The sequence below is a fragment of the Alexandromys fortis genome, unplaced genomic scaffold (genome assembly GCF_014885135.2).
Source record: "Alexandromys fortis isolate MF-2015 unplaced genomic scaffold, M_Fortis_MF-2015_v1.1 scaffold_81, whole genome shotgun sequence".
NCBI classification, from domain to species: domain Eukaryota; kingdom Metazoa; phylum Chordata; class Mammalia; order Rodentia; family Cricetidae; genus Alexandromys; species Alexandromys fortis.
In genome coordinates this window covers 6,188,655-6,204,026 of record NW_026067960.1, presented here as the reverse complement: position 1 = coordinate 6,204,026, position 15,372 = coordinate 6,188,655, and the positions used below count along the sequence as shown (strand labels likewise).

General features: G+C 47.1%; 1 protein-coding gene across 2 annotated transcripts in view; it reads right to left on the bottom strand.

Moving 5' to 3' along the window:
• Cdh26 (cadherin 26) overlaps positions 1-15,372 on the bottom strand; it is a 48,349-nt gene that overhangs the window by 19,409 nt on the left and 13,568 nt on the right. For both annotated transcript variants that reach the window (XM_050152957.1, XM_050152958.1), the window contains exons 4-9: positions 10,078-10,225; positions 8,336-8,502; positions 7,710-7,838; positions 6,152-6,337; positions 4,201-4,469; positions 2,282-2,424 (exon numbers count right to left, since the gene is read on the bottom strand). In XM_050152957.1, the coding sequence (XP_050008914.1) occupies positions 2,282-2,424; positions 4,201-4,469; positions 6,152-6,337; positions 7,710-7,838; positions 8,336-8,502; positions 10,078-10,225 (1,042 nt within the window). The remainder of the gene's footprint in view (positions 1-2,281; positions 2,425-4,200; positions 4,470-6,151; positions 6,338-7,709; positions 7,839-8,335; positions 8,503-10,077; positions 10,226-15,372) is intronic.

Sequence of the window (15,372 nt, the reverse complement as noted above, 5' to 3'; positions counted from 1 at the left end):
GGTGTGTAGGGGAGGGGGTGGCATCTGAGAGGACTTGATGGAGGTGAGCAAACATGATCAAAATACATTATACAGAATTCTCAAGGAACTAATAAAATTGTGACTAAATGAATAAATAAATGAATCACTTAAGAGAAAATCAAGCAAGCAAATGAAACCCAGCAGTATCTTAACTGGGAGAAACAGAACCGCCTTTTAATCCAGCTTTGAGCCTTAGAGCAAACAAAGGCAGGCTGGCCTGGCATCCCTGCTTCTTTCTGCCTGTCCTCCTGTGGGGAAGAGGCCTGTGCTGCATCCTCCTTCCTCTGCCTCCCTTTCTATTTGAATTACAAAATTCGTGTGCTAAGGGGACCCAGGAGGTTGGACAGGAACCTGATTTGCAAAGGAAAAGCAGTAGCCAGTTAAATCCTTCACAGAAACGGCAGAAGAGGGCCAGCTTGCCCAGGAGCAGGAAAGCAGGGGTCCTCCCACCCATCACCCCATCACAACTTGACCTGTGAAGACAGGGGTGCCCTTCCTGTGAGACAGACTACTCTCCACCCCGCTTCTCAAGCCTGCACTGGGACGACTGCTCTTCCACGCCCCCGTCTCATTTGTTTTCTGAGAGGGAGCAGGTAGGAGGGCCTTCTGGGCCTGGTGCATCCATTCAGAGAGCCCTCCTTGTGCACACAGGCCTGGTAAATGACCATGCTCAGGTGTGCCAAGGACGAATCCACCCACTGAAACATCCAGCCATTTCTCTTCCCATGTCAGGAACCACCCAGGTCTGTGCTCAGTCTGTTTCTCACCTATATGAAAAGTCAGACCATCCAGAAAAAGCAACCAAACCCTTGTCGTTATCTTGAGTCCTTTGTAGATGAGGTAGAGTGTACTAGTATGTCCTATCAGTCATGTTACATGTTAAGGGAAAGCGAGTGTCTGTAAAAGGGTGGTATGTGGGATCCCCAGGAAAGATGGGGTCCGTGCAGTTCCTGCCTGTGATGGTGGACCACGCAGCCTTTAAGGTGTTGTACTGGGGAAGCTGGCAAAGGGATGCTGAAACCCCTGTGAATCTGCTCGGTGACTGACTGGTCAGGTGTTAGCAGGTTTGGGTGTCACTGAGGGTGGCTCTCCCCTCATAATTCAGCAGCTGACAAAACTGGGTACTGAAACTCTGGACTCTGGCCCCAGGTGAAGACACGGCAACCAAACAGAACTGTCTGAAAGATTATGACTACCTGGTAATAATCTACTACAGATCATATTACAAATCTGGTAAAGAGCCTGCCAATCATCAGGGAGGGAACATCCCTCAGGAAAGTGTATTTTAGAGACTTTAGGAATAGCATGAAGCCCACTTAAAAGTGGATGTTAGGGGTGGCCTCTCTGACCACTGGCCACTCTCCTTACCCCATAGATATGCTCTCCTCCTCAATGGGCCCTATGGCTGCTGTCCACTCTATCCCTTGAGGCCCCTCCCCCACTTCTCTCTAGAACACACTCATTGATCTCTGTACTTCAACACATGATCTCTGAGTTATTCTGATGGAAATAACAAGAGCTGGGGAGCACAAAGGAGGGAGGAATGGGAGAAATTTATGATGATTTAAAAATCATCTTTTCTAATTAAAATTAAAATTAAAAACAAGTCATGGCCATCAAGCAACCATCCCCAACCGAATCGTCACACCCGAGAGTTCAGGTTGGCCCACTTCTCTTCCCTGGACATCGACTAGGGTCTTGCTTCACTGACAGATAATCATGCAAGTGTGTTGGGAAGGCCCACGGTCCTTGGAGCCTGGGCTTTTATCACAGATGTCTTTAGGTACAATTCTTAATGCTACTTGAAAATGTTCTCAGATGCAGCCTTGTGGGAATCTGGAGAAATGCGCTAAGGCATGTTTTTAAAACCACTCGTCCTGGTTTATGACAAATGCATCCCGCTCAGTCGCATTTGCTGTGGCTTATGAGCCATCCCAGGTATAGGAAGCTGCTAAATATTTATCACACGTCGTTGGGCTTGACAAAGCGCTACTGCGTTAGCTTTTGAACAGATGAAAATGGCGGGCCTGATGGCAGCTTCCTCGCTGGTTTAATTGTCTCTGCCGAGTGAATACTGCCCCTCTTTCAGCAGAATTGGTCCCTAGCTTACCATTTCAGGAGTTATTATCAAAAATAATCTCCAGCATCAAGGCAAAGTGAAAACAAGGTTTATTTTATAATTTCCTCAGTGATGCTGAAAATGGCCTCCCTTAGAGGCTGGAGTCACCACTGTGAGTTCCGGCTTTGTCTCAGTACTCACCACTGTCAACCGCATGGACAAGGATTGTGTAAAAGCTGCCATTCACGTGAGGAGACTCCCGGTCTATTTGCCGCTTGGTGGTGACCACTCCTGTTTCTTCATCCACGGTCACCCAATCTGCTGGATCGTGAACCAGTTTGTATCTTGTAGAAGGAACACAGACACAATTTTTAAATTTAGAAAACTTTACCGGAAGACAAGTCACAGCCAGGGTGGTGCATACTTGTCACCCGAACACTTGGGATGTGGAGTCAGGAGGTCATGAGTTCAAGACCATCTCCAGCTTTATAGAGGGTTCATATCTTTTTAATGACAAATCAAAATATATCACAGAACTCCTGTGGTGATCTGAATACAAATGGCCTCCTTAGGTTCATAGATTTGAGTGCTTGGACACCAGGGAGTGTTACTATTTGAAAGGATCAGGAAGTCTGGCTTTGCTGGAGGAAGTGTGTCACTGGGAGTGGAAATGAGGCTTCAGAAGCGCAGACAGGCCTAGAGGATTTCTCTCCTCCAGTGCCTATGGATCCAGAGGTAGAACCGTCTGCTACTTGACCAACACCATCCTGCCATGATGATAATGGACGGAACCTCTGGACAGTAAGCAAGGCACAATTGAGCGCTAGCCTAAGTGTAACTCAGCCTGCCTTGGGGAAACACTTGGAGCAGGAGCAGACCAGTCTGTGAGTATCAGCAGAGGGCGGCGTCCCACTCAGCACAGTGTGCCTCGGAATCGTGGGTCTTCACCCTCTTGTAGCAGATCCTAAAGGACTCTCTCCCTTGAAGATCATCTTCCTAGTCATCACTTTGGCAGGACACTTCGGGGTTTCTGAGAGTGACTGGCGTCAAATGGCATCCATTGGAACCATATCAGGTTGCCAACCACTGTGCCTCTGGAGGGACCACAGTAAGGGATTCCTGTACTCAAGCCAGGAGCATGAAGCTCAGCAGAGCAAGGGCCAGAGAAGGGCAGCTTCTCCACAGGTTTCGTCTTCCTCATCTGGGAAAATGCTTTCAGCAGGGCCCACTGTAATCCCTCGTGGATAGCCAGTGGGTCATAGATTTTAAAGAGACCGTTTTCTTGTGCACAACTTTAACAATTAGGGAAGGTTCTAGAAGTCCCTGTGGTTTTATGGTGTTCACAAGCCAGGAGTAGAAACTCATGAGTTCATCCATAGATTATCTGAGACCAAAAACAGATTTGGGCATGAAAAATAACGAAGTTCAACCGAAGGACATTAGAAAGAGAAAACACTAACAACTGTGGTCTCTGAATGCCACCTCTACCCTGGCATAAAAGCAGGGTCTGAGGTCACACTGTAGGGTTCCATTTCTGGGGTGGTCAAGACATGGGGACCGATGGGAGAGTGGTGGCTGCCAGGGAAGTAGGAAGTAGACTGGGAAAGAGGTTGAAGGGAGGGGCTTGGGGAAGGAGATCTGGGGAAGGGGACTCGGGGCCTAGGGAGTTGGCTTTACTGGGTACACAGATTCTAGGTGGTGTATGAATGTATTCAGTGCCAAGGACTGAACTCTTAAAGTGGTACACATATACAACTCATTAAAAAGATTTGACTAAAGTATTTCATTTAAAACAATAAATATTATTAAGAGTATTTATCCAGAAGCAAGAGAGCTAGGATATCTGGCAAAGAGAGACATAGAAACATGTCACAAAACATTTTTGTACAAAAAAAAAAAAGAGAGAGAGACTCTGAAGGGTCAAGGGAGGGATAAGTTGGGAGACTCCAGGAGGGTGCTATAGGGTGAGGGTGCTAACTGGGTTAGTCCAACCAGTTTACCAGGTAGCTTTACATTTTTACTCCTGGGACTGAAACAGTCTCAGCAACTTTCTCTGACAGCCAGGTGGCCAACAGTCCTCACCCTGCAGCCAGCCTTGCTGCCTGCTTCTCTGTGCCCACCTTATCTGGCTGGTGACCCTGTCCGGGTCTGTAGCATTGAAATCTCCCAGCCGGATGCCCGGCCCAGCTCCATCCTCCTCACTGACTATGAAGCTCCTGGGATGAAAGGCTGGTGGGTCATTGGTGTCCACCACCTGCACGCTCACAGTGGTGCTGGCCATGGCCTTCGTCGATGGCTGTGCCTGGCCCTCCTCACAAGAGAAGAGCGGCTCCTGATTCTCCACAACAATGCCGAGGCTGTGGGCTGCTTGAGTTTCATAATCCAAAGGCTGTCGAGGTAAGAGAGGGCTTGATTAGTGCCCACTGCTCCCCTGGCTGAAGGACGCTTAGCAGAGTCATCAGAAACCCAGCAGTGGGAGGAGGTGATCAAAAGCCAGCTCCCTTTCACTGGACCACACAGAGCCACCCTCCCTCAGAGGGTGATGAAAAATGCAAGAAAACCCGGAACTCATGAAACATTCAAGTCTTAACCGTGCCACAGGAAGAAAAAGAAATCAGAGGAACTTGGAGAAATATAAATACTAATGATCATAGCTACTCAGGGTACAAAGTAGCCTGGGACTTGGAAGGACTCAGAAGCCAGGAGGGTGACAAACTCAATGGCAGGCAACTGTGCAGCGGGTTGTCAGATACTTGGTATTCACAGTGTGGTCTGCGGCTCCTGAACGTTTCCTGGACTTTATTCATCTGACAGGCAGAATCCCGACTCTACCCAGAGGCACTGACTCTGGCCGGCCCTTCCAGTCAAGGTAGCTGTTCTGTGCGGGAGGTGCTGGCCATTCTTAGGTCTCCTTGAAAGCCACAAAGACTAAAAGCATCAGCGCCCACCTGCCCCTGTCAAGCCCACTCTTCTCAGCTATGACTTTATGTAAAGGATCTCTCTGCTCTTTGATTTCCTCACCATAAAATATGGTCATAATATCCTCCTCCAGGGCCAGCTTCCCTGAGCTCAGCACCCATCACAACCCACACAAATGCCCCAATATTTACACTTCAACGGTTTAAAATGTGTAGAGAGCTGTGTGGAACCACGCCTTAAAGATGGCGCTGGCTTCTGCCCTCCTCTATCCGAAAGCCAGTGCTCTCAGTGAAAAACAACACCATATATGGCTGAGGCTGGACTCTTACGATCATCACGCGATGATCGCAGGCTGCTTGCGTGAGCGTGGACCAATGAACGGCGCCCACGTGGCTATTCAGGGTTGGTAGCCCAGGCCTATTTAAGGGCTGGGGGAGGTTTGCCCAGAGAGAGAGATATATCTTCGATTGTAAAAAGTCCTGAATAAAACTGCAGTGAGAAGAGCTCCGGTGTCGCGCGTCATCCTTGCGGGTCGAGGGTGGTCGTGACAAAAATGTTTTAAACCCGGGAGATTAAAAGAAGAACTTTTCATTAGAGAAACATTTTAAAGGATGGGGCTGTGGCCCAACTAGTCCCACACTTGCCTAGTATGCACAAAGCCCTGGGTTCGAGCCCCAGCACCACATAAAGCAAGTATGGTTGTGTATGTCATAATCCCAGCACCCTAGAGTTAGAGACCAGATGAGAAACTCAAGGGAACCCTCTACCACATAATGTGCCAATCTGCAATGTTTGAGACCCTGGCCCAAAAAATAAATATATTTTAAAGTTCGCTTTTCATCACATCAGGAAAAGAAATAATAAAAACTCCAGCCTTATGTGAATGTGGTAGATTTTGTCTGTAACAACAACAATAACAAAAGGTGTCAAAGATCTTGATAGCATAAAATGTCTGCTTCTTGTTACTGCAGGAGGAGCCCTCAGCCTCCACACAAAGGGCTCAGATGGTCCTGCGTTCTTCTAAGGGTGGCACAGGGCACACTATGCATTCCGCACACAGTTATCCCTTAGCAGGTACTAGCCCCTTAGTCATTATGGCTTGTCCTCCGGATGGGGACCTCGGTATCCACCACCGCCTGACCCTGACTTTACCTTGATAACATTTAATACCGCTCGGTTGGTCTCAGGGTCAGTCATGATGTCGAAATGCTCCTCCTCGTTGCCGTCCAATATGTGGAATTGTGCTCTCCAAGCTGGTGTAAATGGGGAGTCTCCGTCTTGAACAGGGAGATCCAACACGCCCCAAGCGACTTCACCTTCAGAAATCTGAATCTCATACTGAAAGAAATCATCATCATGTCCACATCACAGATGCAAAGACACACCATAGAGAAGAGGGCAGAGATGGGGGGCTGGGGAAGGGCTGGGTCCTCATCAGGACACCTTTGACCTTCAAGCATTTGAATTCCTCCAGTTATATTAGGGACGCCATGAAGTCGGGAGCATGCTCCTCCCTATGAACGGCATTCCCTAAGACTCTGTGCCTAAGGCTGGATAAGTTTAAAGAGAGTCTTCAGTCCAACTCAGTGCATTCTTCCACTGAGAATTTTTAAGATGCAATGCACAGCCTCGCCCACGTGTCGTAAGTATCCTAGCTCTTCCACAATGGGGAGAGATTTATTTGGATCAAGGGGACCATCTTTCCAGCACACACATAGTTCCTCGAAACACCTCATTTTTCAGTAGTTTTTGTAGAGAGTCTCTAAGCAAGCACGGCAAGACAGTGAGGTATTTTTTTTTCCAGGCTTACTTTTGAGTGCATAGATTTTTCCTAAACCAGGGAAGGATTCTGACACGGGCTTAACTGGAACATTATTTTGTCATTGGTATAAACTTTTGGAAGAGAAGCTTTCACTGAAAACATTCCATGTTGGTTTATGTCATTAAAACATTTAAATAACCCATTTTAAAATTAATTGGTTGATTCATTAATGCAACAGTCAGTATGCACTGGTAAAATAATAATAATAATAATAATAACATTCCCAAGGAGTTGAGAATGGAATGCCTGTGTTTGGGGAGGAGGTCAGGCAGGAACTAGAATAAACAAGTTCACTAAGTAGAACACCACGAGGCAGATGAATGAACAAAGGGCTTCGAGTATCCAGGACGGGTACAGGCTGTCGACTGGGTCATCAAGGAAAACTCCTCTCGGGATCAATTTGTGTGTGCAGGAACATACATATGTAGGAGCCTCCTTCCCCCGCGCAAACACACTGTGAAAGTATCAGTTCTATCCTTCTGTGTTCCAGGGATGGAACTCAAGCCGTCAGGAGGGCAGCAAGCTCCTGTACCATCTTGATGGCTCCAAACTTGCTTCTGGAGACAGGTTTCCCACTGAGATCTAGGACTCACCAATTAGGCAAGGAAGGCTGTGAATGGACCCCATGGATCTTGCTGCCTGGCCTCAGTGGACAGCACCATGCCCAGAGTTTTATATGAGTGGTGGGTGTCAGGCTCAGGCCTTCACACGCGGGAAGCAAATATTTAACAGATGGGGCTATCTCTCTACCCCAGGTGGACTGCCCAGTTCCATTTTAGGTTACTTTGGAGTATTGTATGTACTTTCTCATGACCCAGGAGAAGTACATAAGCCTAGGTCTTGGGGACCTTTGTAGAGGGCTTAGATTTCAGGCACCCTATGCCTTACATGGTCTTCCACAAATGTGGGCATGTGGTTGTTGCCTTCCTCCACAATGATGTGAATGGTGGCCGTGGATGACAGGGATGGCTCTCCACAATCTGTCGCTCTGACTATCAGCGTGAACCAAGGAGCAGTCTACATGGGAAGGGAAAGGAATGTTAAGCCCCACAAACACAGGGGAGGAAAATATTAACAAGGACATGTCTTTCTAGCAATTTCTATAGCAAGGCTTAACCACAGAAGACTCCCAATTGCAAATACAGACCCCAGTCTGGGGCTGAGGCATAAACAACACTCTGGATGTGAGTGTGTGAGTGTGTGTGTGTGTGTGTGTGTGTGTACATTGCCAGAAGTTAACCTGGGTGTTCTTCAGGCACTGTGCACCTTCATTCTTGATTCAGAGTCTCCCATGGAGCCCGAAGCTCACCATTTGGCTAGCCTGGCTGGCCAGGAAGCCCTAGAGAGGAGCCTTTCTCTGCCTCCCCAGCTCTGGGACAACAGGCACCCCGCCACAGCACTAGTGTACACGGGTTCTGGGGCTGGAACCGGGTGTCCTGCCAGGGCAGCAATCACTTTGCTGACAGAGCTAGCTCACCAGCCCCGGTGCATTCAAATAATAAAATCTACATAACCTCATATTTTAAGCATCCCGAGAGCCGTACTTCCCCACTGATGAGATCAATCCGAAAGCCACTTTCTCTCAGTAATGGTGTTTGAGAAACGAGGAAATAAAGGACTTGAGAATTCGGAGTGTTTTCTTGATCTAAATCGACCGTTAACAACTGAAAAACAGGTTGACCTAGAAAGAAGTTTTTAAGAATGTTATTGCTGGCTGAAGGTTGTTTGCCAAAGTAAAGAGAGGGAAGAACCTTTGAAAATGGCATCAGGGCACACACCAGAATGGATGAGATATTTAAATGAAAAAATCAGCATACAGACACACTATGCAAAATAAAGGTGGATATTTAACTTAGGGTAAACTTTAAGGAGCCTTCTAGCTAGGACTGATATTGCAGAAGAGGGCGGGGGTACAACTGATACATGAAGTTTTTAAATGTATAAAAAAAAGTACAGAAAAAATTTAAAAGTGAGTGATAAACACTTGAAATGCATGTGCCAAGTATGTGTTCTTCACATAGAAGAAGCAAGCTTTGATCAGGAAGCAAATGGCAAAAATATTAACAGGAAAGGGACATTGATTAAAAAAGAAAAGGCTGAGAAATGTGTGAAAATGTTCAGCCACAGGCGAGATTACAGACAACACTTGGTGTGCTCTCGTGGCCCTCTTCAATTCGCCACCTGCCTGAAGCAGCCACTCTTCTCCCCTGAGCGTAAGCATCGCGAGTGAGGCCGAGAGCAGCACAGGCCAGCTCAGATACCTTCCTAACAGTCAGCACGGGAGACCAAGGAGACGTCTCAAAACTCGCCCACCAAAGATCTAGTGTACCAGATGTGCAGGCAAACGTGGCAGGAGAGTATTTATATTACTACTTGTCTGTATGATGGGGGCACGCATGCCACAGGGCATGTGTGGGGGTCTCAGAACAGGTTTGTGGAGTCGGCTTTCTTCTGCTGCCTTCGCGGGAGTTTCAGGTTAGACCTTGGAGCTTTAGGCTTTAGCAGCGTTTTTCCAGCAGGGCCATCTCACAGACCCAACCCAGCTTTTCAAACCAGAAAGCATGCCCAGACAGAACAAGATACCCAGCATCTATGAGCGTTTAAGGACTAACACACGTACATTTCCTGCTCTCATAGAAAGTACATATGTAAGTGTGTATTGACACTCATATAGAACACCTGACAAGGCATGAACATACACAACACAACTGCGGGTAAACATGCGTGTCAAACCTAAAGGAAAAAAGTCCTAAAACTTCTGAAAACGCTTCCTATTCCAATGGCTTCAGGTCTTCGAATTTTACAAAGACTATTTTACAATGTTAAACACAGCTTTTGTTATAAAAATAGATTCTCCTTCTAGGAAAATTAGTTTGGCATGTAAAGATTTACTTTCTGAAACCCAGAGGCCAAATGTCATGTCCCTATCGTTCTGCAGATGAGACACTTGCTGAGCCCCTGGTAAGTCTGCCATGGCTCCATCTCTATCCCTCGAGGTGTGGCTTTGTTGTTAGGCTACATTTACATGCCTGCTCTTCCAGACGGCACAATTTCCACATCCTTCCACGGCCAACACAAAATGAAGCTAACAGAGAGCAAAGCCTTCAGCGACTCTGGGCCTGCGACCTTTTATGTGAGCAGTGCAAAGCCTTCCTGAGTTACCTGGATCAAAGTCCCCATCACTATCAAAGCAAGAAGCAGGGGAGCCACACAGGGCAGAGAGAGGCATACTCACACAGTGGAACACCCAACGCACCTGCAGAGTGACTCTCTTTCACACTGATGTTAAATTCCTTCTCGGGAAACTGGGGTGCGTGATCATTCACGTCTCTGACTCTAATGTTGAAAATCAGGGATTCGTCCACCACTTTCCCTGTGGATCTATCCACAGCATCAAAGTAAACCTGGGGAGCAGAGAACTCTGTAAACAGTGTGGGTAGGTATACCCGAGGGTGCTGATCAAAGAACCATTAATGCCAGATGTGTAGTGCAGTTCCAAGGACCTGCCTCAGCGCCACGCTCCCCCAGCACAGGCTCCCACAGATCAGCTATGCGAAGATTTGGGGGGAAACCCCAGTCATTATCAAGGTCAGACTTGGTTTCTCCATTTGAGTAGACCCGAGTAAGATGCTGGAGAGCTGTTTCTATAGTTTATTAGTGTTGTCTTGAGAAAGGAAGACACAGTTACTATTACTGGGCCTTGAGAATAATAGCCAAGACCTATAGGTTTTGGAGAAAGGGACGCCCAGAGGAACCAATACAGTTGTGGACACATCAGTTCATAGAGAGTCAATGTCTTCACTGAGGTAGTGAAGAGGAATGGCCACGCCTCTCCAGCTTGTCCAAGAGTCCTACCTTGCTAGAGGCTAGTAAGTTAAGCTTGTATATTGAGAATGTTTGGGAAAGTTAAACAAATTAACCCAGATAGAAAGGAAAAAATAACAAGAGACCAGAGCAGATTATCAATGAAATGGAAACCACCAAACAGCGGCCATGGTTGATTAAACTAAAAACAGTCTAGAAAATTTGATGTGTGGGATGGGGCACAGAGAACAGACAAGGGAACGAGGGAATCCAGATCAGAAGTGAGAAAACAGACATTACTACAGATCTTAGATATGTAAGAAAGACAGAAACCCTTCTCCCTTAAGCTGCTTCTTATCAGGGAATTTTACCACTACATCAGAAATGAAACCAGGACACACACACATGCACACACACACACATGATTGCACCCATGCACCCACACACCTATGCACGTGCTCACACAGACACACACACGGACCCACATGCATATACACATGTACACACACAAACCTACACAATGCACATATGGCATGTGGATGTGTATACACATATACACATGTGAAACACACATGTGCAAACACATACATGTGTGCCTGTAAATTTTTTTATAAAGAAACAGTCTGAAAGGGTTATAAACCACAAAAGTGCAGCTCCATAACAGCCTGGAAATGGCAAATTTATGGATAATAAAAAGGGTAATAAAAAGCTTGTGGTTCTCAATAAGGGCGGGGTGAGCGGATGGAACATGGGGGGATTTCAGAAGCTACTCCATGGGAGCCTGTGGTGGGAGCCACCGTTATCAACCCATGCGATACAAAGTATCAAGAGCACACCTGGACGGAGACCAGGCAAGCCCTGGGCTTTGGCTGGTGATTCTGTAAAACCCTGGCTCCCCAGTTACAACAGAAACAAAGCACACCAGGGCAAGAAGCCGGCAGCGGGGACCTCGGGAAGCTCAACACTGTGCTGTTGTTTCACAAATCTGAAGATGGTATAAAAAGCACAGCCCACTAGTGACAGGGTGTTCTTGAATACAATAGTAAAATAAGGTAATGTTGACTATGTAACTTAAAATATGTCATTAATCATGAAAACAGAAGTTGGGATGTGATAAATATATTTCTAGACATTGATCTGCTTGCATGCTGAGATAGGCATGTGTATTTTCTAGTGACTGTAGCCTGCTTCACCACTGTGTCCCCTTTGCCCCTGGGTGCAAGCGTTTGGTCTGTTGAAGGCTGGCAGGCCAGAGGGACGGAGCACGCAGAGAGCCTGCAGGAGTTTAGTCGCAGCAAAAGGAACTGGATGCCCATGAGCTGCAGTATGGAGGTGCTCCCGAGCACAGGAGCCCTCCACCGCGGGACCTTGGTTGCAGGCACAGGATCCCGCTAGAGGTGTCAAGAAAAATGAGTTCCTTAAAGAAGAGTAGGGGGTGCATGGGCAGATGAACCCCTCGTACCCTGGCAAAAGCCCTAGGGAGCTCGTTGTTCCCTCTGTGCCAGAGAATGATTGACTGTTCAACGAGGAAGAGGAACCCAAAGCCCAGCCAGCAGGCGGAGGCTGAAGCATCGGTCTAACCTTCCGCGTCTTACCTGGCATCTCAGAGCCAGCGTGGGCAGCCTCAGTCTCCTCAGGGTCAGCTTTCCCCTCCAGGAAGGCTGACGGCTGCTGCAGGGCTCCTGCTCCTGAGCTACTCCGCTTCAGGGACTCTAGCATACATTTTTAAAGTTTTCACAAGCAAATTGGCTCTCTCCCACACGGTTGCTCCCTCGTCCTCCATAATTCATCGCGGTGCCGGCAGCTCGGCTCCTTAATCACCCTGACTCCTCGCTCTGAAACTGGGCCAACCGTAATCCTCCCACTTAAACAAGAACCGTGTGTTTGTTTTGTGTTTATTATTTTATATTCCATTTATTATCCTAAAAGCTACATCTGAGACCTTTAGTTCTGACAGATGCCTGAGGGGCGTGAGTGCTGTTTATTCATTGGCAAGATGCTAAGAAATTCCAGGGGACTCAGTCACAATGCAGAAAGGAAATACCGCCGGCGCTTTCTGAACGCGGACTGGTTTTCAGCCTTTTGTTACAGCCCGGAGATTTACACCCTTGGATGAACAAACCATGCAGCACTTGCATGACAGACCGCCATATGGCATCTGTAATTACATGCACAAGAGCTATAGCCTCACACCCAAGCTAGCAGACGGAAGCATCCTAGATGCCAGAGGCACAGTGGGAAATCAGTTACATGCATGGTTTAGAAGTGGGTCAGAGTCTCGGTGCAGGGATGGTCAATACACAACTATTTGAAAGAACATAAAAGAATGGACTGCAATGGGCACTTGTGTCCTATGAAACTGAGAAGATTTAAAATAAGTAGAGAAGATTCCTTTACAGGAAAAAAAAAGGCATTCTTCTCTTTATGAATCTATCATAAATCATATTGCAATTCTCAGCAGATTTTTACAGATTTCTTTTAGGTTTATGACATTAACAAGCTAGTCCACCCCCTCCATACTCCCAAGCCCAAACTCTACAAGTTTTGTCTAATTTTAGGGAAGCCCCCCGGGTTGTATCAGGAATAGCATGCTTCTGGAGTCTCCCTTTGCAGCCTCAATGTCTTTGCGTGGTTTATAGCGGTGTCCTGTCTTTCCGTGATCTCAGAACCAATCATCAGCACTTGTGCAGAGAGGCAGCTGGTCAGAGTAAAATGTGCTGGGTGACAAGTGGCCTGGGCCACTTTCCAATGCCTGGTGATCTCCACCTGACGTGCTCCTGACCCAGGAGAGGGATATTCTCACCATCACAGTGGATTTGTCCCCATGCTCTGGAGGCTGGGCCTGCAGTGCAATATGGCAGGAGGCCCTCTGGAGCCTGCTCAGGCTTCTCTGCATGTGGCTTCTGGCCACTGTTAAGAATGAGGATCCCTGGCCTTACGGATGCCTGTGTGGCTCAAGTCTCTGCCTCCATCTTTTCACAGTTAACTCCAAGTGTTTGCCCTCTTCTGTGCCCAAATAGCCTTCTTCTTATTAGGACATTGACCAGTCCTGTTCCAGTACGACTTCATCTCAACTTGATTGCATCACAAGAACTCAGTGGTCTAGTGAGAACACAGTCATAGCTGCCATGAATTGAGATTCAAGTTCATCTTTTTGGTGGGTGTGATTAGACTCCTGGACCCTGGAGAGAAGACTCCATTTTACCAGCCTGGTACCTCACCTTCCATCCAATGTACTTATCTGAGACACCACTCTATGAAGAGCCTTGCTCTTGACCTTAGAGAGATGTGCATGAGGGAAGTCAGGGTCTCTCACCTCTTAGAACCTACATTCTGATGGAGAGTTAGACTTGATTGCTCTTTGAGCTGACGAGGGAGGGGGACTTCATTGGGGAAGGGGGAGGGAAATGGGAGGCGGTGGCGGGAAAGAGACAGAAATCTTTAATAAATAAATAAATAAGTAAATAAAAACAAACACAAATGCACAAATTCCAGAAAACTCTGACATCAAAGAGAAAGTGAGTTGGAGTCGTGGAACAGAGGGCGCTGGGTGGATAGTGCCAGCCCAGAATTTCCACCCTATATTCTATGCAAATGAGAGGGCCAGGTGGCTTGATTTTTAATAGCATTTGCATATTTACATAAATGCACGTAAAGGACCAGTGTAGGCGGCTGGGGAGATGGCTTAGTTAGTAAAATATCTACTATGCAAAAAGAGTTGGCGTTCCTAGGATCCATGAACAAGCCAGTCATAGTGGCCGTGTATGTATGCATCTGTATCCTAGCCCTGAGGATGTGGGGACAAGAAGGCCCTCCTAGCTAGCTGGACAACCGGTCTAGAAAATAGGTGAATTTGGATTCAATGAGAGACCCTATCCCGAAAATAAGGTGGACAGTAAGTAACAGAGGAAGACACCCAACCTCCACATGCACAGGAACAGACATGGAAACACACATACACCCCCTTATGCTCCCTACACATACAAACACACATACATACACATCCTACATACATACACCTTAAACACACACATAAACACAGAAGCATGTACACACACACCTACATACACACACCTATACACACATCCCTATATACACATCCCTATACACACACATACACACAGAAGCATGCACACAGATGAACACATACACCTACATACACATACCTACACATACACCTACACATACACACATACATACACACACATCTATACACACATACACACAGAAGCATGCACACAGATGAACACATACACCTACACATACACACACATACACACACCTATACATACACATACATATACATATATTTACACAACACACCTACACACACAGAGTCAATGTAAAAAGACAAATATGATCTTGACGTCATGGTGTAACAGGCCCCAGACCTCTGTACAACCGACTTCATGATGGAAGTACCCTTCAGGCCTTGGAACCCAGCACACAGGCAGAACCACCTGCCAGAATAGGAACAAAGACCTTAATCCACCAAAGACCATAGTTCGGGGAAAGCCTGAATATACTCACCGTGCTTTCCAGCTCCTGTACTTCCGCTTCTGGCTAAATTCTTACTAACTGGGGTGCGTCAACCCAGGATGTGGGTTTGTGCTTAAAACCTATCCTAAAAGGCTCAAGACTGCACGTGGGTCCTGAACACACAGTATAGTCACTGGCTGGCTTGACTGGAACCACATGGTCTGCTCTAGTGGGTCCCTCCCTCCCTCCCTCCCTCCCTCCCTCCCTC